The sequence below is a fragment of the Pseudophryne corroboree genome, chromosome 8, assembly GCF_028390025.1.
Source record: "Pseudophryne corroboree isolate aPseCor3 chromosome 8, aPseCor3.hap2, whole genome shotgun sequence".
Classification (NCBI taxonomy): Eukaryota; Metazoa; Chordata; class Amphibia; order Anura; family Myobatrachidae; genus Pseudophryne; species Pseudophryne corroboree.
This window is the reverse complement of record NC_086451.1, coordinates 305259160-305286631: the sequence shown is the minus strand read 5'-3', so window position 1 is coordinate 305286631 and position 27472 is coordinate 305259160. Positions and strand designations below refer to the sequence as shown.

General features: G+C 47.3%; 1 protein-coding gene across 1 annotated transcript in view; it reads right to left on the bottom strand.

Annotated features, from left to right (window-relative positions):
• Nucleotides 1-27472, bottom strand: part of NRK (Nik related kinase) — a 511622-nt gene that overhangs the window by 243068 nt on the left and 241082 nt on the right. Inside the window, exons 4-6 of the mRNA XM_063937359.1 lie at nucleotides 24369-24494; nucleotides 22656-22766; nucleotides 8695-8785 (exon numbers count right to left, since the gene is read on the bottom strand). Of these exons, the coding sequence (XP_063793429.1) occupies nucleotides 8695-8785; nucleotides 22656-22766; nucleotides 24369-24494 (328 nt within the window). The remainder of the gene's footprint in view (nucleotides 1-8694; nucleotides 8786-22655; nucleotides 22767-24368; nucleotides 24495-27472) is intronic.

Sequence of the window (27472 nt, the reverse complement as noted above, 5' to 3'; positions counted from 1 at the left end):
CTCTGCCTCACCCCACCGCACATCACTGCTGTGATCCTGACAAAGGGTTAGGGAGACTGTTACTGAGTTTCACCAAAAAAGGCTATCCTGATAGGAGTGACAGAGGGTTTGGTTTAAATAGTTGTATACTCTGAGTTTCTGGATCTTTCCCATTATCCAGCATGGCAATGAGTACCCTGCATCCATTATCCATGCAGGTACAAGCAAGGTAAACACGGTCCTGCTCTTTTTCTTTGGCAGAGGCCCATGAAAGGGGAGAGATAACTCTGTATTAGCAGCCATGATCATGATACGCCAGTGGGGGGATTTGATAACTGATTATCGACATATGCAAACAATGACTCAAGCATAATACAAAACCACTAAACTATGTCTGCTAGATTTGGAGGAACTGAGGAGGTCAGAACACAGGAGCCATGCCTCCTATAACTAGTACAATGGTTGGAGCCAGTATTCAGGACCATTGTGATAAAAGATTTTTTTTATTATAGTTTTTTTTTACACTGAACTGGACATCTTTCCAACTTGTGTGTATTAGAGGTTGGGACAAATGGTGCGTGCCATAGTGGCAAGGGAGCGCATAGCTTGCCGACAAGGGGGCATGGACTCATGGAGAATGCCAAATCCACAAGCTACACCCCCTGTTTTATTTATGCAGGGGTCTTTCCCAACACTCCAGGAGTTCCCGGACAGCCCCCATTCTCTGCAGCAATGTCAGAGTGTCCCCACCAACCACCCCCCACCACGGACACTGCTGCCCACGGAAACAATGGGACAGTCCCATAAAAACGGGATTGTGCCACTGAAATTGGGACAGTTGGGAGATAAGCAATTTGCTGGCCCACATCCTGTTAATTTTTATACATTTTTATAGATTTTTCTAAATAGTATGTGATGCAGAAAAAAGATAAGGGTCAAAAGGTGAAATAAGATCACTCTGGTTCATATTAATTTATTATGTTTTACACTCAAATTATTTTACTGTTTATTTAAGTATATATATATATTTTAACTAAAAACATAAACACTACAAGGTAATTCTAAATTATCATTAATAATTTACCTATTTAGTAATACATAATCAGATTTCAAATTAAGGGACCTAAAAATGTTGTGATCTTCAAAACTGTACCTCTCCTGTTTGGGTATTAGAAACTTGCTGACAGTTAGGGTGTATTACACACTATGTTATGCATGCTATGTGCTGCTGTCCTTTTAGGGACTATTTCCTATCAGCTCCTAACTGCCTTGTTACAGGGGGTTCGGAATGTGTGACCCTAACCACCTCTAACTCTAACCTCCCCCCTTAGTGGCTAACCCTAACCCCCCCTTCCCGGTGGTGCCTAAACCAAACCCCCCTCCCCACAGCCTAACCCTAACCCTCCCACCTTAGTGCCTAAACCTAACCTTCCTTCTGGTAGTGCCTAACCCCTCATTTTACCGGAGCCTAACCCCGTCACCCCCGCCCCTGCAGCCTAACCCTAACCCCACCCCCACCCCTGGGTGGCACCTAAACCTAACCCCCCTCGGCCCTAACTCACACGCTAAACATACAGTTGGGGATGCCGGCTGTCGGGATTCCGGTGTTTGTCTCCTGACCCTGTCGGGGTTCCGGCATAGGCATTCTGATGGGTGTTGGGATTCCGGCATCTTTATTTTGACTACCAGGATCCCGACAGCCGGTATCTTCACTGCATCACGTTACAGGCTGTGTTTGAACTGGTTGGTTGGTACTTTCTCTCTCCATGACTTAGTACATAGATCCTATGGTCTACTATAAGAACCCTAGTCACCAGGGTCTCACCATCACTTTACAGAAGAACAGCTCTTGAAAAATATGACAGTTTTCTTTGTTTATACACTTTAAATATACATTATACACAAATCCAACTCTCCCGGAACATTTGTTACACAAATTATGTTGAAAAAAATTAGAATGATTGATCTTGTAAGATTGATAAAATAAGTCAATTTGTAAACAAAAGGATCACTTGTTATTGCAATTAAATATGATTTTCCTCTAATTCCAACACAACGACATTAATCAGCATATCACAAATAGTTTTATGAAGAATTAAGAATTTTTTGTGAAAATCTCCGAAAGTTACTTTACTCTAGTATCTACTTCTATAAATGGCCCATTATCTTGGTAGAACTTTAAAGGGGGGTACACACGGAGAGATCAGTTCTTAAATTCTAAGCAATCTGACTAGATTGCTTAGCAGTTAAGGCCAGTACTCACGGCCCGATGCTGGAGAGATGTGTGCTGAGCGAACCGCTCAGCACACATCTCTCCCGGCGCTCAGCACAGCGCGATCTGTGCTGAGCGTGCGGGGGGAGACGGGGGGGCCGCTCACTTCACCCAGCGGGTGAAGTGAGCGACCCCGCTAGATTGGCCTGCATGCAGGCCAATCTAGCAGCAGCGATAGCGATGCGCGGGGCTGCGCATCGCTATCGCTGTTAGGGCTACACACGGAGCGATCTTCCTGAAATTCTAAGCAATCTAGTCAGATTGCTTAGATTATCGCTCCGTGTGTACCCCCCTTAAAGCACGGATCTCTCCGTGTGTATGCCACACAGCGATCGCTGGTACTAGATTCACCTGGCACAATCTAGCAGATCGCTCATTTCATTGCTGGGTGAAATGAGCGCCCCACGCTCAGCACACATCTCTACCCGTGTGTTCGGGGCACAACACTTGTTCAGTGCTTATAAAGGAAAATAAGATTTTACTTACCGGTAAATCTATTTCTCATAGTCCGTAGTGGATGCTGGGGACTCCGTAAGGACCATGGGGAAGAGACAGGGCACTTTAAGAAAGAATTTGGATTCTGGTGTGTTCTAGCTCCTCCCTCTATGTCCCTCCTCCAGACCTCAGTTAGAGAAACTGTGCCCGGAAGAGCTGACAGTACAAGGAAAGGATTTTGGTAAATCTAAGGGCGAGATCCATACCAGCCACACCAATCACACCGTATAACTTGTGATAAACTTACCCAGTTAACAGTATGAACAACAACAGAGCATCAGATCAATCCTGATGCAACTATAACATAACCCTTATTTAAGCAATAACTATATACAAGTATTGCAGAAGAAGTCCGCACTTGGGACGGGCGCCCAGCATCCACTACGGACTACGAGAAATAGATTTACCGGTAAGTAAAATCTTATTTTCTCTAACGTCCGTAGTGGATGCTGGGGACTCCGTAAGGACCATGGGGATTATACCAAAGCTCCCAAACGGGCGGGAGAGTGCGGATGACTCTGCAGCACCGAATGAGCAAACACAAGGTCCTCCTCAGCCAGGGTATCAAACTTGTAGAACTTCGCAAAAGTGTTCGAACCTGACCAAGTAGCTGCTCGGCAAAGCTGTAATGCCGGGACCCCTCGGGCAGCCGCCCAAGAAGAGCCCACCTTCCTTGTGGAGTGGGCTTTTACTGATTTTGCCAGCGGCAATCCAGCCGCAGAATGAGCCTGCTGATTCGTGTTACAGATCCAGCGAGCAATAGTTTGCTTTGAAGCAGGAGCACCCAGCTTGTTGGGTGCATACAGGATAAACAGCGACTCAGTTTTCCTGACTCTAGCCGTTCTGGCTACATAAACCTTCAAAGCCCTGACCACATCTAGTAACTCGGAGTGGAATCCTCCAAGTCACGAGTAGCCACAGGCACCACAATAGGTTGGTTCATATGAAAAGATGACACCACTTTCAGCAGAAATTGTGGACGGGTCCGCAATTCTACCCTATCCATATGGAAAACCAGATAGGGGCTTTTATGTGACAAAGCCACTAATTCTGACACACGCCTAGCCGAAGCCAAGGCTAACAGCATGACCACCTTCCACGTGAGATATTTTAACTCCACGGTTTTTAGTGGCTCAAACCAGTGTGACTTCAGGAAACTCAACACCACATTAAGATCCCAAGGTGCCACCGGAGGCACAAAAGGGGGCTGAATATGCAGCACTCCCTTTACAAACGTCTGAACTTTAGGCAGAGAAGCCAGTTCTTTTTGAAAGAAAATAGACAGGGCCGAAATCTGGACCTTAATGGAACCCAATTTTAGGCCCAAAGTCACTTCCGACTGTAGGAAGTGAAGGAAACGGCCCAGCTGGAATTCCTCCGTGGGGGCATTCCTGGCCTCACACCAAGCAACATATTTTCGCCATATACGGTGATAATGTTTAGCCGTCACGTCCTTCCTAGCCTTTATCAGCGTAGGAATAACCTCATCCGGAAGGCCTTTTTCTGCTAGGATCCGGCGTTCAACCGCCATGCCATCAAACGCAGCCGCGGTAAGTCTTGGAACAGACAGGGTCCCTGTTGCAACAAGTCCTGTCTTAGAGGCAGAGGCCATGGGTCCTCTGTGAGCATTTCTTGCAGATCTGGATACCAAGTCCTTCTTGGCCAATCCGGAACAATGAGTATTGTTCTCACTCCTCTTTTTCTTATGATTCTCAGCACCTTGGGTATGAGAGGAAGAGGAGGAAATACATAAACCGACTGGAACACCCACGGTGTCACTAGTGCGTCTACAGCTATCGCCTGAGGGTCTCTTGACCTGGCGCAATACCTCTGTAGCTTTTTGTTGAGGCGGAATGCCATCATGTCCACCTGTGGCAGTTCCCACCGACTTGCAATCTGCGCGAAGACTTCTTGATGAAGTCCCCACTCTCCCGGGTGGAGGTCGTGCCTGCTGAGGAAGTCTGCTTCCCAGTTGTCCACTCCCGGAATTAACACTGCTGACAGTGCGCTTACGTGATTCTCTGCCCAGCGAAGAATTCTGGTGGCTTCCGCCATCGCCACCCTGCTCCTTGTGCCGCCTTGGCGGTTTACATATGCCACTGCGGTGATGTTGTCTGACTGAATCAGAACCGATTGGTCGCGAAGCAGGGTCTCCGCTTGACGTAGGTCGTTGTATATGGCCCTTAGTTCCAGGATGTTGATGTGCAGGCAAGTCTCCTGACTTGACCACAGACCTTGCAAATTTCTTCCCTGTGTGACTGCCCCCCACCCTCGGAGGCTTGCATCCGTGGTCACCAGGACCCAGTCCTGAATGCCGAATCTGTGTCCCTCGAGGAGGTGAGCACTCTGCAGCCACCACAGTAGAGACACCCTGGCCCTGGGGGATAGGGTGATCAGCCGATGCATCTGAAGATGTGATCCGGACCACTTGTCCAACAGATCCCATTGAAAGGTCCTCGCATGGAACCTGCCGAAGGGAATGGCCTTGTATGATGCCACCATCTTTCCCAGGACTCGCGTGCAGTGATGCACCGACACCTGTTTTGGTTTTAATAGGTCTCTGACCAGTGTCATGAGCTCCTGAGCCTTCTCCATCGGGAGATAAACCCTCTTCTGGTCTGTGTCCAGAATCATGCCCAGGAAGGGCAGACGAGTCGTAGGAATCAACTGCGACTTTGGAATATTTAGAATCCAGCCGTGCTGTTGTAACACTTCCCGAGAGTGTGCTATGCTGATCAGCAACTGCTCTCTGGACCTCGCCTTTATGAGGAGATCGTCCAAGTATGGGATAATTGTGAACCCTTACTTTCGCAGGAGCACCATCATTTCCGCCATTACCTTGGTAAATATTCTCGGTGCCGTGGAGAGACCAAACGGCAACGTCTGGAATTGGTAATGACAATCCTGTACCACAAATCTGAGGTACGCCTGATGAGGTGGGTAAATGGGGACATGAAGGTATGCATCCTTTATGTCCAGAGACACCATAAAATCCCCCCCTTCCAGGCTTGCGATGACCGCTCTGAGCGATTCCATCTTGAACTTGAACCTTTTCAGGTATATGTTCAGGGATTTTAAATTCAATATGGGTCTTACCGAACCGTCCAGTTTCGGAACCACAAACATGGTCGAATAATAACCCTTCCCTTGTTGAAGGAGGGGAACCTTGACCACCACCTGCTGAAGATAGAATTTGTGAATTGCAGCTAACACTATTTCCCTCTCTAAGGGGGAAGCTGGCCGGGCCGATTTGAGGTATCGGTGAGGGGGCATCTCTTCGAATTCCAGCTTGTATCCCTGAGACACAATCTCTATTGCCCAGGGATCTACCTGGGAGTGAACCCACTTGTGGCTGAAATTTCGGAGACGCGCCCCCAATTGTCAACTATTTGGGATAGTGGGCGCTTCTGAGACCCTGACGGCCTCTGCGATATAGGATCAGGCACGGGCTGAGACCCTGACTGTCCTAAGGCTTCAGCTTTATCCAACCTTTTATGCAAGGAATTAACATTATCATTTAAAACCTTCCACATATCCATCCAATCAGGTGTCGGCGCCGTCGGCGGAGACACCACATTCATTTGCTCCCGCTCTGCTTCCACATAGCCTTCCTCGTCAAACATGTCGACACAAGCGTACCGACACACCACACACACAGGGGATGCTCTTTTTTGAAGAGAGTTCCTCCACAAGGCCCTTTGGAGAGACAGAGAGAGAGTATGCCAGCACACACCCCAACGCTATATGTCCCAGGAATCACACAGTAACTTAGTGTTAACCCAGTAGCTGCTGTATATTATGTTTTTGCGCCTAATTTATGTGCCCCCCCCTCTCTTTTTTCCCCTCTTCTACCGTGAATCTGCAGGGGAGAGCCTGGGGAGCTTCCTCTCAGCGGAGCTGTGGAGAAAAAATGGCGCTGGTGAGTGCTGAGGAAGAAGCCCCACCCCCTCAGCGGCGGGCTTCTTTCCCGCGTTTCTGTACAAAATTATGGCGGGGGCTCATACATATATACAGTGCCCAACTGTATATATGTCTAACTTTTGCCAAGAGGTCCTAATTACTGCCCAGGGCGCCCCCCCCCTGCGCCCTGCACCCTACAGTGACCGGAATATGTGGGTGTAGTGTGGGAGGAATGGCGCACAGCTGAAGTGCTGTGCGCTACCTCAGTGAAGACTGGAGTCTTCTGCCGCCGATTTTGAAGTCTTCTTGCTTCTTTCACCCGGCTTCTGTCTTCTGGCTCTGCGAGGGGGATGGCGGCGCGGCTCCGGGATCGGACGACAAAGGGTGAGCTCCTGTGTACGATCCCTCTGGAGCTAATGGTGTCCAGTAGCCTAAGAAGCAGGACCTATCTTCAGTGAGTAGGGCTGCTTCTCTCCCCTCAGTCCCATGTAGCAGAGAGTCTGTTGCCAGCAGATCTCCCTGAAAATAAAAAACCTAACAAAATACTTTCTTATAGCAAGCTCAGGAGAGCCCACTAAACAGCACCCAGCTCGTCCGGGCACAGATTCAAACTGAGGTCTGGAGGAGGGACATAGAGGGAGGAGCCAGAACACACCAGAATCCAAGTTCTTTCTTAAAGTGCCCTGTCTCCTGCGGAGCCCGTCTATTCCCCATGGTCCTTACGGAGTCCCCAGCATCCACTAGGACGTTAGAGAAATGATGATTGGCTGCAGATGTTTATTTTGTAGCTCTTTTTTCTGTTCTGCAAATGTTCCTATTTGCCTGATGCCTGCATTGTGCTGATCTACCTTTGGGATTGTAGGAAAATGTCACTTAGGCTCAGGACCATTCACTAACTGTAACTTTTAAATTTTTACTCAAAATACTGCTCAATTGAGCCTCATTTATCTTTATGTGATGAGTTGGCCGGGATGCCTGATTATCTTTATATTTTAGATCACGATTGTCATTTTAATGTGTTTTTTTTTTAAATGTTTATTATAATAGATGAATTGTGCCTGTACAGTTCATGTGCTTATCACATATAAAGGGCAGTATGACAGTATGACAGCTGCTAGATGGTTTCCCATGGAGGATATGCAAAAAATGAATTATTTTGCAGGGAGAAAAAGGAGGCTCTGGTTTACTCTTTAACAGGCAATGCACCTAGAAATGTGAGTTTCCTAACCCCTTTTGGATCTTATTTAATAATCTAATCTACTAAAACGTACACTTACCAACATATTAGAAAAATACACTTCTGGAGAAATCTTATTAATGAATTCCAAATCGGGACATTTGGATATATATGAACAACACCATTAATTTTATTTTTGTGACTGCAGCAGCGGTTTAGCATCTCCTAACACAGATTAAGGAGCGGTGGGACAGTCCTATCAAAACCGGGAGGAAAGGTCATCTTGACATATAGGCAACACTGGGCAGATTCCCAGGGTGCCAAGATTCTAGGGGCCTTTGAGCAGGTGCAGACTAGTGCCTCCAGTTCTTCTTGGAAAGTAGATAAAGAATGCTGCCCTGCCATAGTGAATCTGATAGTGAATTGCACCCAATCAGAGCAGCCAGGCAGCAGTCTCTACCTGCCTCCCAGCGTGCAGCTAGACAGTAAATGGCTGCCCACTTGCTGATTGGTGGGTGGCTGGAGCTATCCACCAATCACAGTGCTGACAGCCATTCTCTGTATGCAAGCATTGGGAGGGACGGCAAGGGACTGCAGGATGGGTAAGTTATTTTTTTAACAAATGTATTCTCGTGAATGGGTCAGGTAGGGGCCTCAGTGCATTGCTTTGACCAGGGCTTACAATGCTTTTCCCTAATTGCATATGCCCCATAGGAATTATGTTCATCTTGAAAAATTAGATAGCGCCTAAATACCATTTAATACTAATATAGGGTAAAACAAACCTTATTTACAAACAGTGTACATGTATTTCCTTTTCTAATAAAATAAATAAGGCTAATGTATACACTTGCCGATGTGTGTTACTTACCCAGCTTCACTTCTGCATTTTCTGTAAGAAGAACATTTTGTCCTTTAATGTCCCGATGAATTACATGGTGAGCGTGGAGGTGAGCCAGACCCTGAAAAACATAACTGTAACTTTTTCTCCCCAGAAAATATAAGATGGCAAATAGCAATATAATTCAGACCCATGGTAATAATGCATTATGGAAAATGGTTACTAAGCTGTTCAAAAACCCTATTTTAAGTGCAAGCACTATACAGCATTTTAATACACAAGAAACATTTATGTGTGTGTATATACAGTGCATCCGGAAAGTATTCACAGTGCTCCACTTTTTCCACATTTTGTTATGTTACAGCCTTATTCCAAAATGTAATAAATTTATTTTTTCCCCACAAAATTCTACACACAATACCCCATAATGACTACGTGAAAAAAGTTTTTTTTTATATTTTTGCAAATTTATTAAAAATAAAAAACTAAGAAATCACATGTGCATAAGTATTCACAGCCACTTTGTTGATGCACCTTTGGCAGCAATTACAGCCTCAAGTCTTTTTGAGTATGATGCCTTAAGCTTGGCACACCTATCTTTGGGCAATTTCGCCCATTCCTCTTTGCAGCACCTCTGAAGCTCCATTAGGTTGGATGGGAAGCGTCAGTGCACAGCCATTTTCAGATCTCTCCAGAGATGTTCAATCAGATTCAAGTCTGGGCTCTGGCTGGGCCACTCAAGGACATTGACAGAGTTGTCATGAAGCCACTCCTTTGATATCTTGGCTGTGTGCTTATGGTTGTTGTCCTGCTGAAAGATAAACCGTCGCCCCAGTCTGAGGTCAAGAGCGCCCTGGAGCAGGATTTCATCCAGGATGTCTCTGTACATTGCTGCATTCATCTGTCCCTCTATCCTGACTAGTCTCTCAGTTCCTGCTGCTGAAAAACATCCCCACAGCATGATGCTGCCACCACCATGCTTCACTGTAGGAATGGTATTGTCCTGGTGATGAGCGGTGCCTGGTTTTCTCCAAAATGACACCTGGCATTCACGCCAAATAGTTCAATCTTTGTCTTCAGACCAGAGAATTTTGTTGTTTCTCATGGTCTGAGAGTCCTTCAGGTGCATTTTGGCAAACTCCAGGCGGGCTGCCATGTGCTGTTTACTAAGGAGTGGCTTCCTTCTGACCACTCTACCATACAGGCCTGATTGGTGGATTGCTGCAGAGATGGTTGTACTTCTGGAAGGTTCTCCTCTCTCCACAGAGGAATGCTGTAGCTCTGACAGAGTGAACATCGGCTTCTTGGTCACCTCCCTGACTAGGGCCCTTCTCACCCGATCGCTCAGTTTAGATTGCCGGCCAGCTCTAGGAAGAGTCCTGGTGGTTCTGAACTTCATCCATTTATGGATGATGGAGGCCACTGTGCTCATTGGGACCTTCAAAGCAGCAGATATTTTTCTGTACCCTTCCCCAGATTTGTACCTCAAGACAATCCTGTTTCGGAGGTCTACAGACAATGGCCCTCATTCCGAGTTGTTCGCTCGCTAGCTGCTTTTAGCAGCATTGCACACGCTAAGCCGCCGCCCTCTGGGAGTGTATCTTAGCATAGCAGAATTGCGAACGAAAGATTAACAGATTTGAAAATAGAAAATTCGAAGCAGTTTCTGAGTAGCTCAAGACTTACTCAGCCATTGTGATCAGTTCAGTCAGTTTCGTTCCTGGTTTGACGTCACAAACACACCCAGCGTTCGCCCAGACACTCCCCCGTTTCTTCAGACACGCCCGCGTTTTTCCCAGAAACGCCAGCGTTTTTTCGCACACTCCCATAAAACGCCCAGTTTCCGCCCAGAAACACCCACTTCCTGTCAATCACACTCCGATCACCAGTACGATGAAAAATCCTCGTTATGCCGTGAGTAAAATACCTAACTTTTGAGTAAAATAACTAAGCGCATGCGCTCTGCGAACTTTGCGCATGCGCAGTAAGCGACTAATCGCAATATAGCGAAACTCGGCAACGAGCGAACAACTCGGAATGAGGGCCAATGCCTTTCACTTCATGCTTGGTTTGTGCTCAGACATGCACTGTTAAGTGTGGGACCTTATATAGACAGGTGTGTGCCTTTCCAAATCATGTCCAATCAACCGAATTTACCACAGGTGGACTCCAATTAAGCTGTAGAAACATCTTAAGGATGATCAGTGGAAACAGGATGCACCTGAGCTCAATTTTGAGCTTCTTGGCAAAGGCTGTGAATACTTATGTACATGTGATTTCTTAGTTTTTTATTTGTAATAAATTTGCAACAATCTCAAAAAAACTTTTTTCATGTTGTCATTATGGGGTATTGTGTGTATAATTTGTAGGGAAAAAAATAATTTATTCCATTTTGGAATAAGGCTGTAGCATAACAAAATGTGGAAAAAGTGAAGCGCTGTGAATACATATACATATATGTATATACAGGTTGAGTATCCCTTATCCAAAATGCTTGGGACCAGAGGTATTTTGGATATCGGATTTTTCCATATTTTGGAATAACTGCATACCATAATGAGATATCATGGTGATGGGACCTAAATCTAAGCACAGAATGCATTTATCTCTTATATAATAGCCCAGATCTGTGACTTTGTGCTTCATTTGCTAACGCTGGGCGGAGTCACAACACTGCGCGGAGTTAGTCAAATGAGTCACAGATCTGGGCAAATCTATAGGAGACTAGGAGCAGAAGCAGATGGTATGGGAATGGCACAGGCAGGGGTGCATACCTCCCAGCTTTCCTCAGGCAGACAGGGGTGCATACCTCCCAGCTTTCCTCAGGCAGAAGGAGGGCACACACACACACACACACACACACACACACACACACACACTCTCTCTCTCTCTCGGCGAAAAGGGGGCGTGGTCAATGAAAAGGGGGCGTGGCTTCACGGGAGGGCCCCCGTTTTCGTCAGTGAGAGGTCATGCCCAGCGCTCTGTGAGCTGCTGGCATGCCCCCAGGGGCTGATTATGAGTCCGGGGGGCCCAGGGCACTTGAGACAGGGGAGCCATATCTCATGGCTGTGTCTGCTGTGGGGCTGGGGGCGTGGCCTAATCGCGGGCCGCGTGGCCACGCCCCCTTATTCAAATTCCGGGATTTTTTTTTTGTATGGAATTTTGGCCCCTCAGCTAAGGCTAAATCCAGAGGGGGTGGTTGCTCCCCCCTACACACCCGCACAGGCAGAAGAAAGCAGGGAGACTGCTGCCTCCCTGCACCACCACAGACCTGCCAACACGCAGCAGCGTGTGCTGACTGTAGCACAATGCTGCCGCTGTTACTGGCAGGACGGGGGAGCTTCTGAGCTGGGACAGAGCTACTCCAGCCGGGGGGTCCCCTAAAACTGTGGGGCCCATGGTACGTACCCCCTGCCCCCCCCCCCCCCCCCCTATATCGGTCTCTGCTGCCGGAACCCCGGGACAGTTGGGAGGTATGGGGGGTGTGATGGGGTATGCCGGACAGACAGACGGGCACCGGCTCACTGTGTGCTTGACCCCCCACATCAGCATACTCAGCAGGGGCTCTCTGGCGCGGAGGAGCATCACTTTCTAGCACACTCCACGCTTCTTAGCTGCAGTTTTGTGGGGCACCTGCTGCTGTGCAGGTTCCGTACTTTAGCCAGTGGGTAGCGCTGCAGAAGTCCGAGCTGCTTGCAGGCTCCGACCCCCTCCTGCCTCCAACCGCAGCGTCTCCTGGCAGCTAACCAGTCACTCCCAGTCTCCCCTTACCACAGTGCCCAGCAGCCGCGAGGTCCGCGCCACGTGCATGCTATGACATCCTCCTCCCTCCAGCCGCAGCGTCTCCTGGGAGCTAACCAGTCACTCCCAGTCTCCCTTTACCACAGTGCCCAACAGCCGCGAGGTCCGCGCCACGTGCATGCTATGACCCCCTCCTCCCTCCAGTCGCAGTGTCTCCTGGGGGCTAACCAGTCACTCCCAGTCTCCCCTTACCACAGTGCCCGGCAGCTGCGCGAGGTCTGCAGTGTGACTGAGGAGGGGGGGAGGGATGCTGACGGGCAGAGGAAGCAGGACTCCAGCCTGAGAGAGTCAGCCATGCCAAGTCTCCACCAGCAGCAGATCCCAACAGGTTGGAGTGGAACAGCAGCAGCCAGCAGCAGTGACTCCGGTAAGACACATCTGTCTGTCACCACTGTTTTGTCCCTAATACCAATCTCTCCCGTGCCCTGTGTTCTGTCATGTCCCTGTCACCCCTGGCCTTGCCCTGTCACCCTTATCATGGCCCTTTCACCCCTATGCTGGCCCTGTTACCCCTATCCTGGCTCTGTCACCCCTGTTCTGACCCTGTCACTCCTGTCCTGGCCCTGTTACTGCATGCCCTCCAACTACCTTTTTGGCAGGTACAGTACCCGCAGCGCCTCCAGACCCCTCCTCAATGCACCATACCTCTGCACCTTCCCCTCCACCACATGCGGCACTCCACCCCTCCCTCACACGCTGTGCCTCCAGAACCCCTACATCACCCGTGGCTCCCACTCCCCCACCACCCACAGCACCTCCAGACCCCCTCCACCATCCACCCCCCATATATGTCTTCCCCCACACCTGCCCCCTCCACCCTCAGCATCTGCAGACACCCTCCTCCATCTGCGGTCCCCCCCCTCACCCACCCCTCCCCCACCCATGGCACTCCCGCACCTACCCCTCCACCACCTGCAGCGCCTCCAGACCCCCTTCCCCATCCGCCGCACCACCCGTATCTGCCCCTCCCCTACCCACGGCGCCTCCAGACCCCCTACTGTTCACGCCGTCGCAAGGGGCTGTGCCTCCTTCACCATCGCACGCCCTTTCATTGTGCAATATTTAACCACTAACAAAGGAATGCAGGTAATACTCCATATAATACAAATATTGAACCCCAGAAAGGCATGCAAGGGTTAAGGGGGCGTAGCCCCTTGCGACGGTGTGAAGAGCGCCCGTAGGGCGCGATGAAGCACCTAGTGTTACATATACACCTTATACACACAGCCTGAAGGTAATTTTAGCCAATATTTTTTATAACTTTGTGCATTAAACAAAGTGTGTCTACATTCACACAATTCATTTATGTTTCATATACACCTTATACACACAGCCTGAAGGTCATTTAATACAATATTTTAAATAACTTTGTGTATTAAACAAAGTTTGTGTACATTGAGCCATCAAAAAACAAAGGTTTCACTATCTCACTCTCACTACAAAAAGTCCGTATTTCGGAATATTCCGTATTTCGGAATATTTGGATATGGGATACTCAACCTGTATATATATATATATATATATATATATATATGTATGTATATATATATATATATATATATATATATATATCTATCAGGTTGATAACAGACTTGTATAAAAAAAAAGTTTAGTAATAGCAGTGTTTTTTAAATTAGTTTTGTGATGTCAATACTCCATTATACAGTAGGGAACTCGTATGAGGAATACACCCCTGAATGCTGATAATATGAATATTTCACGACAACTAAGAGCTCTATGGCCAAATTGCTTTCTAATGATTTCTTATGCTTACAAAGCTGCTCTCTGATTATTAATGTTCTCAAAGCATACACTAGTGGGTTCATTATCCACAATGTAAACAGTGCTATCTGTTATCAAAGTTAAATCCACTCTGTCTGATCCATAAATTAGCAAACAATGAGCTGTTCATTTTCCTGTGGAAAAAAACAAACAAAAAGCAATCCTTCAATATGGCTAAATTTGTTACCTAATAGGTTTAACAAATGTTTAATGTTCTTAATAAGGAGACATGACAGAATGCTAAGGTGGAATAAAACGGTTGGTAACTTCAGGTAGTGTCAGCTAGCTATCAGGAAACTTTGCATTTACTGGATGGATGGCAAATAGTTTTTACTAATGTGCTGCCACGATGTTAGGCTGTGCACATCACATATATTACAGTAGTTAAATATCACTAATGTTCCTGGACACCTTTATGGGGAAAATTAGTCATATTACTAGCCATGAAGTGCCTTCACCCGATCAGTCTGGGAAGCCTGTTGTGCCATATTGTAGATTTGAATAGAGATGAGCTGGTTCGGTTTCTCTGAATCCGAACCCGCCAGAACTTCATGTTTTTTTTCACGGGTCCGAGCGACTCGGATCTTCCCGCCTTGCTCGGTTAACCCGAGCGCGCCCGAACGTCATCATGACGCTGTCGGATTCTCGCGAGGCTCGGATTCTATCGCGAGACTCGGATTCTATATAAGGAGCCGCGCGTCGCCGCCATTTTCACACGTGCATTGAGATTGATAGGGAGAGGACGTGGCTGGCGTCCTCTCCATTTAGATTATAAGAGACTGAGAGAGATTTACTGGAGCTGACTAGGAGGAGTACTGTTACTGTAGAAGTGTAGAGACTGAGTGGAGAGAGTTTACTAGTGAGGACAGTGCAGTTTACTTTATAATCCGTTCTCTGCCTGAAAAAAGCGATACACAGCACACAGTGACTCAGTCACATACCATATCTGTGTGCACTGCTCAGGCTCAGGCCAGTGTGCTGCATCATCTATTATCTATATATAATATTATATATATCTGTCTGACTGCTCAGCTCACACAGCTTATAATTGTGGGGGAGACTGGGGAGCACTACTGCAGTGCCAGTTATAGGTTATAGCAGGAGCCAGGAGTACATAATATATTATATAGTGAGTGACCACCAGACACACAGTGCAGTTTATTTAATATATCCGTTCTCTGCCTGAAAAAAGCGATACACACAGTGACTCAGTCAGTCACATACCATATCTGTGTGCACTGCTCAGGCTCAGGCCAGTGTGCTGCATCATCTATTATCTATATATAATATTATATATATCTGTCTGACTGCTCAGCTCACACAGCTTATAATTGTGGGGGAGACTGGGGAGCACTACTGCAGTGCCAGTTATAGGTTATAGCAGGAGCCAGGAGTACATAATATATTATATAGTGAGTGACCACCAGACACACAGTGCAGTTTATTTAATATATCCGTTCTCTGCCTGAAAAAAGCGATACACACAGTGACTCAGTCAGTCACATACCATATCTGTGTGCACTGCTCAGGCTCAGGCCAGTGTGCTGCATCATCTATTATCTATATATAATATTATATATATCTGTCTGACTGCTCAGCTCACACAGCTTATAATTGTGGGGGAGACTGGGGAGCACTACTGCAGTGCCAGTTATAGGTTATAGCAGGAGCCAGGAGTACATAATATATTATATAGTGAGTGACCACCAGACACACAGTGCAGTTTATTTAATATATCCGTTCTCTGCCTGAAAAAAGCGATACACACAGTGACTCAGTCAGTCACATACCATATCTGTGTGCACTGCTCAGGCTCAGGCCAGTGTGCTGCATCATCTATATATATTATATATCTGTCTGACTGCTCAGCTCACACAGCTTATAATTGTGGGGGAGACTGGGGAGCACTACTGCAGTGCCAGTTATAGGTTATAGCAGGAGCCAGGAGTACATATTATATTAAAATTAAACAGTGCACACTTTTGCTGCAGGAGTGCCACTGCCAGTGTGACTGACCAGTGACCTGACCACACTGACCACCAGTATAGTTAGTAGTATACTTATATTGTGATTACCTGAAAAAGTTAAACACTCGTCGTGTGACTTCACTTGTGTGTTTTTTTTTTTTTTATTCTATAAAAATAAAACTCATTCTGCTGACAGACAGTGTCCAGCAGGTCCGTCATTATATAATATATAATATATACCTGTCCGGCTGCAGTAGTGATATATATATATTTTTTATATCATTTATCATCCAGTCGCAGCAGACACAGTACGGTAGTTCACGGCTGTGGCTACCTCTGTGTCTCTGCACTCGGCAGGCAGTCCGTCCATAATTGTAATACCACCTAACCGTGGATTTTTTTCATTCTTCTTTATACATACATAGTTACATAGACATCTTCTCTTTATCAACCAGTCTATATTAGCTGCAGACACAGTACAGTACGGTAGTTCACGGCTGTGGCTACCTCTGTGTCTGCACTCGGCAGGCAGTCCGTCCATAATTGTATACCACCTAACCGTGTTTTTTTTTCATTCTTCTTTATACATACATAGTTACATAGACATCTTCTCTTTATCAACCAGTCTATATTAGCTGCAGACACAGTACAGTACGGTAGTTCACGGCTGTGGCTACCTCTGTGTCTGCACTCGGCAGGCAGTCCGTCCATAATTGTATACCACCTAACCGTGGATTTTTTTCAGTCTTCTTTATACATACATAGTTACATAGACATCTTCTCTTTATCAACCAGTCTATATTAGCTGCAGACACAGTACAGTACGGTAGTGAAAGATCAAGATCCACTTCCACCTCGTGCTGAAGCTGCTGCCACTAGTCATGGCCGAGACGATGAAATGCCAGCAACGTCGTCTACCAAGGCCGATGCCCAATGTCATAGTACAGAGCATGTCAAATCCAAAACACCAAATATCAGAAAAAAAAGGACTCCAAAACCTAAAATAAAATTGTCGGAGGAGAAGCGTAAACTTGCCAATATGCCATTTACCACACGGAGTGGCAAGGAACGGCTGAGGCCCTGGCCTATGTTCATGGCTAGTGGTTCAGCTTCACATGAGGATGGAAGCACTCAGCCTCTCGCTAGAAAAATGAAAAGACTCAAGCTGGCAAAAGCAGCACAGCAAAGAACTGTGCATTCTTCGAAATCCCAAATCCACAAGGAGAGTCCAATTGTGTCGGTTGCGATGCCTGACCTTCCCAACACTGGACGTGAAGAGCATGCGCCTTCCACCATTTGCACGCCCCCTGCAAGTGCTGGAAGGAGCACCCGCAGTCCAGTTCCTGATAGTCAGATTGAAGATGTCAGTGTTGAAGTACACCAGGATGAGGAGGATATGGGTGTTGCTGGCGCTGGGGAGGAAATTGACCAGGAGGATTCTGATGGTGAGGTGGTTTGTTTAAGTCAGGCACCCGGGGAGACACCTGTTGTCCGTGGGAGGAATATGGCCGTTGACATGCCAGGTGAAAATACCAAAAAAATCAGCTCTTCGGTGTGGAGGTATTTCACCAGAAATGCGGACAACAGGTGTCAAGCCGTGTGTTCCCTTTGTCAAGCTGTAATAAGTAGGGGTAAGGACGTTAACCACCTCGGAACATCCTCCCTTATACGTCACCTGCAGCGCATTCATAATAAGTCAGTGACAAGTTCAAAAACTTTGGGTGACAGCGGAAGCAGTCCACTGACCAGTAAATCCCTTCCTCTTGTAACCAAGCTCACGCAAACCACCCCACCAACTCCCTCAGTGTCAATTTCCTCCTTCCCCAGGAATGCCAATAGTCCTGCAGGCCATGTCACTGGCAATTCTGACGAGTCCTCTCCTGCCTGGGATTCCTCCGATGCATCCTTGCGTGTAACGCCTACTGCTGCTGGCGCTGCTGTTGTTGCCGCTGGGAGTCGATGGTCATCCCAGAGGGGAAGTCGTAAGCCCACTTGTACTACTTCCAGTAAGCAATTGACTGTTCAACAGTCCTTTGCGAGGAAGATGAAATATCACAGCAGTCATCCTACTGCAAAGCGGATAACTGAGGCCTTGACAACTATGTTGGTGTTAGACGTGCGTCCGGTATCCGCCGTTAGTTCACAGGGAACTAGACAATTTATTGAGGCAGTGTGCCCCCGTTACCAAATACCATCTAGGTTCCACTTCTCTAGGCAGGCGATACCGAGAATGTACACGGACGTCAGAAAAAGACTCACCAGTGTCCTAAAAAATGCAGTTGTACCCAATGTCCACTTAACCACGGACATGTGGACAAGTGGAGCAGGGCAGGGTCAGGACTATATGACTGTGACAGCCCACTGGGTAGATGTATGGACTCCCGCCGCAAGAACAGCAGCGGCGGCACCAGTAGCAGCATCTCGCAAACGCCAACTCTTTCCTAGGCAGGCTACGCTTTGTATCACCGCTTTCCAGAATACGCACACAGCTGAAAACCTCTTACGGCAACTGAGGAAGATCATCGCGGAATGGCTTACCCCAATTGGACTCTCCTGTGGATTTGTGGCATCGGACAACGCCAGCAATATTGTGTGTGCATTAAATATGGGCAAATTCCAGCACGTCCCATGTTTTGCACATACCTTGAATTTGGTGGTGCAGAATTTTTTAAAAAACGACAGGGGCGTGCAAGAGATGCTGTCGGTGGCCAGAAGAATTGCGGGACACTTTCGGCGTACAGGCACCACGTACAGAAGACTGGAGCACCACCAAAAACTACTGAACCTGCCCTGCCATCATCTGAAGCAAGAAGTGGTAACGAGGTGGAATTCAACCCTCTATATGCTTCAGAGGTTGGAGGAGCAGCAAAAGGCCATTCAAGCCTATACAATTGAGCACGATATAGGAGGTGGAATGCACCTGTCTCAAGTGCAGTGGAGAATGATTTCAACGTTGTGCAAGGTTCTGATGCCCTTTGAACTTGCCACACGTGAAGTCAGTTCAGACACTGCCAGCCTGAGTCAGGTCATTCCCCTCATCAGGCTTTTGCAGAAGAAGCTGGAGGCATTGAAGATGGAGCTAAAAGGGAGCGATTCCGCTAGGCATGTGGGACTTGTGGATGCAGCCCTTAATTCGCTTAACAAGGATTCACGGGTGGTCAATCTGTTGAAATCAGAGCACTACATTTTGGCCACCGTGCTCGATCCTAGATTTAAAGCCTACCTTGGATCTCTCTTTCCGGCAGACACAAGTCTGCTGGGGTTGAAAGACCTGCTGGTGACAAAATTGTCAAGTCAAGCGGAACGCGACCTGTCAACATCTCCTCCTTCACATTCTCCCGCAACTGGGGGTGCGAGGAAAAGGCTCAGAATTCCGAGCCCACCCGCTGGCGGTGATGCAGGGCAGTCTGGAGCGACTGCTGATGCTGACATCTGGTCCGGACTGAAGGACCTGACAACGATTACGGACATGTCGTCTACTGTCACTGCATATGATTCTCTCAACATTGATAGAATGGTGGAGGATTATATGAGTGACCGCATCCAAGTAGGCACGTCACACAGTCCGTACTTATACTGGCAGGAAAAAGAGGCAATTTGGAGGCCCTTGCACAAACTGGCTTTATTCTACCTAAGTTGCCCTCCCACAAGTGTGTACTCCGAAAGAGTGTTTAGTGCCGCCGCTCACCTTGTCAGCAATCGGCGTACGAGGTTACATCCAGAAAATGTGGAGAAGATGATGTTCATTAAAATGAATTATAATCAATTCCTCCGCGGAGACATTGACCAGCAGCAATTGCCTCCACAAAGTACACAGGGAGCTGAGATGGTGGATTCCAGTGGGGACGAATTGATAATCTGTGAGGAGGGGGATGTACACGGTGATATATCGGAGGGTGAAGATGAGGTGGACATCTTGCCTCTGTAGAGCCAGTTTGTGCAAGGAGAGATTAATTGCTTCTTTTTTGGGGGGGGTCCAAACCAACCCGTCATATCAGTCACAGTCGTGTGGCAGACCCTGTCACTGAAATGATGGGTTGGTTAAAGTGTGCATGTCCTGTTTTGTTTATACAACATAAGGGTGGGTGGGAGGGCCCAAGGACAATTCCATCTTGCACCTCTTTTTTCTTTTCTTTTTCTTTGCATCATGTGCTGATTGGGGAGGGTTTTTTGGAAGGGACATCCTGCGTGACACTGCAGTGCCACTCCTAGATGGGCCCGGTGTTTGTGTCGGCCACTAGGGTCGCTAATCTTACTCACACAGTCAGCTACCTCATTGCGCCTCTTTTTTTCTTTGCGTCATGTGCTGTTTGGGGTGGGTTTTTTGGAAGGGACATCCTGCGTGACACTGCAGTGCCACTCCTAGATGGGCCCGGTGTTTGTGTCGGCCACTAGGGTCGCTAATCTTACTCACACAGCTACCTCATTGCGCCTCTTTTTTTCTTTGCGTCATGTGCTGTTTGGGGAGGGTTTTTTGGAAGGGCCATCCTGCGTGACACTGCAGTGCCACTCCTAGATGGGCCCGGTGTTTGTGTCGGCCACTAGGGTCGCTAATCTTACTCACACAGCTACCTCATTGCGCCTCTTTTTTTCTTTGCGTCATGTGCTGTTTGGGGAGGGTTTTTTGGAAGGGACATCCTGCGTGACACTGCAGTGCCACTCCTAGATGGGCCCGGTGTTTGTGTCGGCCACTAGGGTCGCTTATCTTACTCACACAGCGACCTCGGTGCAAATTTTAGGACTAAAAATAATATTGTGAGGTGTGAGGTATTCAGAATAGACTGAAAATGAGTGTAAATTATGGTTTTTGAGGTTAATAATACTTTGGGATCAAAATGACCCCCAAATTCTATGATTTAAGCTGTTTTTTAGTGTTTTTTGAAAAAAACACCCGAATCCAAAACACACCCGAATCCGACAAAAAAAATTCGGTGAGGTTTTGCCAAAACGCGTTCGAACCCAAAACACGGCCGCGGAACCGAACCCAAAACCAAAACACAAAACCCGAAAAATTTCAGGCGCTCATCTCTAGATTTGAATATCCCATGTTCTGGGTACATTTTCGAAACATATTTTTCCAGCTGCGGCCACATACTGTATACACAGCAGGAGCTTTGCAACAATAACCATAGAAATCTATGCACTGTAATCCATATAATGAAAGACCAAAAAAGGTGTCTGGTTGCTATAAGTTAGTGTACATGTTACTCCATGCACTCTACTGTTTTTTTTTTGCATCTTATATATATATATATATATATATATATGTTACATATAACATGTTCAACGTTTTTTATTCTGTCTAACTAATGGGGGATGCAACTGAGGGTGAATTGGCGTTGCTGCAGCATTTAAACGCCAGCAACGGCAGCCTGACTCGCACCCTTCACACTGCCAATTAGCACCCATATAGACTGCCATGTGTTATTTATAGTCTTATTAAATCTGTTTCCACTTATAAATTGTTTCATTATCAAGTCACCATATTGTCAGTTATAAAGACATTCAGTAGGGCAGGATGTACTAACCTATGACGGCACATTCCACCAAAATAACATATGCGATTAGTATCGCAAAGGACAGCTCTTGCCCTTTGCGAAGCTGGGCAAGAGATGTCCTTTGCATTACTCAGCCTCTGAGCTAAAGCCGCAGCATCCAGGAGTTAGTATATATGAATGCAGTATAAAAGCCAGAAAACTGAGTTTTTATGGCATTTTACCTTTAGTACAACCCACCCAGAAAAACAAGGGGATAGAAGATAAAAGTGGGATAAATAAAGTGGTTTTCTAGCCAAGAGTTCTCAGTCATAAGTTTGCAAGAAACTACCATCATTTATGCAGTTGGAGGGCAGGGCCGCCATCAAGGAGGTGCCCTGTGTACAGTTGTCCTGGGCTGCTCGAACTACCCGCCGCCGCTATTCCCGGCGGCCGCCGCTGGTGGGACTGTCTACGGCCACCGCTGCTAGCACTCCAACTGCCTGCCGCTATTCCCTTCTCCTGTCTGCCCTTCTGCTGTCTGCCTGCTGACCACCACAGATCCTAACAAGCAAGCTGCAGGCTGAAGCTTGCTGTTTAATAAAGTTATTGCAGGATGCGGCGCGGCGTGACATCATGACGTCATGCCGCGCAAGTGAAGAGAAGAGGAGCCGCTGCGCTGAAGAGCTCAGGAGCAAAGACAGAGTGGGAGAGAAGACAGATTTGCAAGGGGTAAATATGCATTTATGTAATTGTCGTGAGAGTGAGGCAAAAGGGGGCCTGTGGGCTGGCTATCATTTCAGCAATCGGACTCACATCATATTTTTATTGCTCTGATTAACCCCTTCAGTGGAAATAAAAAAAAACACACCTCCCAGGGCAGCCCTGGTGGATGGTTAAGCTTATATCTTCTGTATTGCTTTCTTGTTATTGCAACTGGTTTGAATATGTTATGTACAGTACCTACCCGTAGAACCTCTCTGCATATATATGCAATCCAGTCCTCTTTAAAGCAGTTGCCTTTGGTCTTTTTCACCAAGTCTGTAACCGACCCTGCTCCACAGTACTCCATAACCAGCTGTATGGGAAATTGGGAATGAGAACATTTTCATTCAGTACCAGTAAATATGTGCTTATAGAAATGATAGGGAAACTTGTCAACTCATTAACATGAACTGCCTGCTGATCCTGCTACTCCATTAGGTCAATATGACATGGAAGGTCTAACTTCAAAGTACTAGTTTAAGTATTTTTGATCATTGCTTCAAGTAGCCTAGAACAAAATAATTTCTGCATCTGAGTACTGATCCTGTGATATACCCACAATAGTATGTATTTTATCATCTCTTTTCATTGTGCAAATCGCTTCTTTACAATAACTTCTTTTGAATGTTTTTTTTACATACAGTACTATAAGAGCCAAACATTTTAAGATTTTTGCTAATTACTCGCGATATCTTCATGGGTGCGAGTTAGCACTGAAACAGCCTGAACTCGCAAAAACTGCTTGTAGAACCATTGGGGCTGAGAAAGGGCCACGAGAGGTGCGAGATGCTGTGCCATTGCTGGCGTTTCAACACCGTGACAACTTGCAACCTTTGCGGGTAATTGGATTGAACCCCTAGACCAATTATATTACTTATATAAGTAATAAAATCAAGGAAAATTAGCTGCACGTTGTAGCACCAAATGCTTTTTCCTGCCCACCTTAATAGGAAAGTAGGTAAGTTTCAAAGGGGAGCATTGGTTTTCTAGGAGAACTCCTGTTCTTATGGATAGTCCCAGACATTTCGGGAGAGAAAGCAAGTACATCTCTTATATTGTTAAAACAAAATACAGTATCATTTGTGGATGATGAAACTATAACAAATGATCATACATTAGATTTTCTTGGATGAAAATTTTGGCCCAAAAGCAGTCAGACTGAAGACTATGTATAGCAGTTACTATAGGTTAAAATAAAACTATTAGACATTACTATTGTGCCAGAACAAAGGTGGGCTAGTTTGTCTTGGTTGAGGATTAAAAGAATGTCGAGCACCACCTTCCGCATTAAGTGTGTTTGGAAGCTTAGGGGGGCCTGGACCCATGTTATATAGTTGCATACCAATTTTCTGGATTTGCTTGCTATACAAATGGGTCTGACCCACTGCCCTGCCTCAATGGTATGGCATTCCATTTTCAGTGAGAGGTATTTGTAGTGGATGTTATGATGGTATGGGGCACTGTAATTTTGCATAATCTTACCTGCTTATTATAATGTATAATATGAACTGGAGGACACTATAAAGTTATACAATATGAGCTGGGGCACTATAATGAATATGAGGTGGAGTGCACTATAGTGTGGCATAATATGAACAGTGGGCACTGTAATGTGGCATAATGTAAACTGTAGACACTGTATGCCATAATGTGAATTGGTGGTACTGTGTGGCAAAATGTGTACTGGCAGCCCTATAATGTGACATAATGTGAACTAGGGCACTACTATGGGGCATAACATTAACTAGAGCACTACTATGGGGTATTAGATTTACTGCTGCGGAGAGGTGTCAATCTAGAAGCATTGTGACAGGGGTCCCTTCAAAATGTTGCTAGTGGGCCCAAAAAGTTCTAGCCACCCCCTGCTGCTGGTAGGCCTCATGCACATGTAACTTTTGCCACCTATAGAAGTTACCCAGAGCTGATCATCCTGTCCCGCTGGGCACTTCTTGATAAAAGCACCATAGTATGTAGCAATGTTTCTGTGGTGTGAGTACTTCTTCAGCATGTTTATTTCAAGTTTTATTTCTTCTTCTTCTTCCTGAAAAAAACAACACAAATGTAATTTATATAATTTAGATGAAAATGAGGCAGCTACCTCAAGTCAAAAAGGAGCAAAACCACGTGTAGCTGCTGGTTGGGCTAATTTTAGATGTGCTGGCATACAGTTAGAAATGGGTAGTCCTAGCTGCATTCTAAGCTGTATTGTAAAACAAGGCTGTAAAAGCAGTCAGTAGCCTCCCTGCTTTACAACTATAAGATTAGCTGAAGGCTGCATAAGCCTGAGGCCATATAAGAGCCCAATTTTTTGTGATTGGTTGTTTATGACTAAGCAGTTGCTAGGTAGATTAGTTTTTCTCTGGTATTTTTCCTATAGGATTATAGGGCTGTCTGTCAAGGGTTTAGGGGTTGGTCTCGGAATAATATATAAGCCATAGTCATGTGCCTCAGACTTCCTCTTGCCACTTTGGAATGGCCCAGGAAGGCTGAGTACTGATTTCATTATATACTGTTATAGTTATATTATTATTTTTTGTATTGTGTCCTCACTGCGCTGTGCTGGCTCCCCCCTCCCCCCTTCAACTGGTTTTATCCTTTATCCATTATAGTGCTTGGCTCCTGTTCCCCCCCTGCTGTGCCGCGTCCAGGAGGGTCTGCTCTACTCCCCCCCTGTCGCTTAGCTTCGGCCTCGAGCTTCCGGCGCTCGTTCCCGGAGCGTGGCCTCCCCTTATCCCCGTCCCGGCGCCTGATAGAGCGCGGCGGGTCGGACCACTGCGGCCCGCGCTTCTCCCCCTGCTCTCGTCCGGCCGGGGCGCGCAGTGCCCCTGCCACAGCGGTCCCTGGTGGTGTGCGGCCGCGGTCTCGGGGGTCACCACCGGCGGCCGTGGGGCTGCGGGCGGCTCCGTGCTTCGGCCCGGCAATTCTCCTGTCGCTTCTCCTGCCTCCTACCCGTTACGGCCCGGCTATAGGCTCCGGCGCCCACGTGGTGCCTGGCGGCCCAGGGCTGGCTGCGGGAGGAGGGGGGGTGGGTCCTGGGGGCCGGGGTTTGAGCTGGGGCTGCAGCTGTTCCGGGGTGCCCCCAGCTTCTACTGCAATGGGTGCTGGCAGGGTGTTCCCCTATGTGGGGGAGCTGGTTTTTTGTGGTCCCTCGCTGGGGTGGGGGGGCATGATGGCCTAGGCGCCCGGGTTTTCAGGCGGGTGTCCGCTGGTGGCTGCGGGGTGCGCGGGCGGCTCCCTTGCTGGGGGTCCCCGACCGCGGTGCTCGTGGGGCGGCTCTGCTGTGTGTGAACCCCCCACTTCTCATTCGGGCTGTTCAGTCCTCCTCCCTCCCCGTTTCCCGGCTTGTAGGTGCCCACGGATGGGCAGGTTTGGCCGGTGCGGGGATGGCGGCGCGGTCGTCTCCGGCGGCATCTTTCCACCTGCCTGGTCCTATGTTTCCCCGGCTGCGGGTTATTGCCCCCCCCATGGCTTCCGGCCTGCATCATTGGGTACGCCCCGTGGGTTACGGCCGCCCTTCTGCCGCTATTTCCTCCCCACCATGCGGGGGTCCCTGTCGCTTCAGCCCGCTGCCCCCCCCGGTTTGCGGCATTTTACTTGCCCCCCCCCTCCCGTCTGGGCCTCCTGTTTCGTGGTGGAAGCACGGGCGCTTCCTGTCTTGTTGTCCCCTCTGTTTTGTCTGCGCAGGTGTCTGCGGGGGTGGGGGAGTCAGGCCTTCGGCAGGGAGGAACCGGAGGCCGAGGAGGGATGCGGCTGCAGCGGCAGCGATCAGTAAATATCGTCTGACCTTTAACTACAGCTAACCGTGTCCGTGTCGTTTTTTTAGTGTGTCGTTATTTTAGTGGTAAACTAGCTTAAAGAAGTGTTTCTGTCAATCGCAATAAAATTATGGGCGCCTTAGATTAGCTGAAGGCTGCATAAGCCTGAGGCCATATAAGAGCCCAATTTTTTGTGATTGGTTGTTTATGACTAAGCAGTTGCTAGGTAGATTAGTTTTTCTCTGGTATTTTTCCTATAGGATTATAGGGCTGTCCGTCAAGGGTTTAGGGGTTGGTCTCGGAATAATATATAAGCCATAGTCATGTGCCTCAGACTTCCTCTTGCCATTTTGGAATGCCCTCCCGCCCGCCCTGACTATATTTTTTCCTGTATCTTGTCTTTCTCGGTGGGCTCTTGACAGCCAGATTGGCGGGAAGTCGCTTCCAACCGGCGGTCAGATAGGCATAAGTGGTCATTGTGGGGCACCCTCTTTAGAAGGACGGCAGGTGTGTCCTTACCTTGCGGTTGGACATTTAGACATTCCCCTGCGGGAACTGAACGTTTGCCAGAGAAAAGAGTGGTGAGTCCTGCACAATGCGGGTTATGCAGGGAGGAGGCGGTGTTGTGGTTTAGTCCCCTCCTCAGTTTTTATGTTTCAATCTAAATGACTGGAGCTGGTGTCTGGTAGCGACTTTTCCTTTGCCATCCTCCAATATAAAATCAATTAAATTACAATTATAGTTTAAAGAACAGGTCAGCGATCAATAAATATCGTCTGACCTTTAACTACAGCTAACCGTGTCCGTGTCGTTATTTTAGTGTGTCGTTATTTTAGTGGTAAGCTAGCTTAAAGAAGTGTTTCTGTCAATCGCAATAAAATTATGGGCGCCTTAATATATTTGTACCCATTGTATTGCAGTTGGGTTTGTACCTGGAGCACATTGCTACTTGTTTTCACAATTTTGATTATAATGTCGAGTACACACTAGACAACATGCAAACAGTACGATGTCATTCGCAATTTCTCTTGAACTCCCGGACAAACGATATTGGGGGTCATTCCGAGTTGATCGCTCGCTAGCAGTTTTTAGCAGCCATACAAACGCTATGCCACCTCCCACTGGGAGTATATGTTTGCTTAGCAAAAGTGCGAACGAAATTTTTTTTGTGCAGTTTTAGAGTAGCTCCAAACCTACTCCTAGCTTGCGATCATTTCAGACTGTTCAGTTCCTGTTTTGACATCACAAACATGCCCTGCGTTCG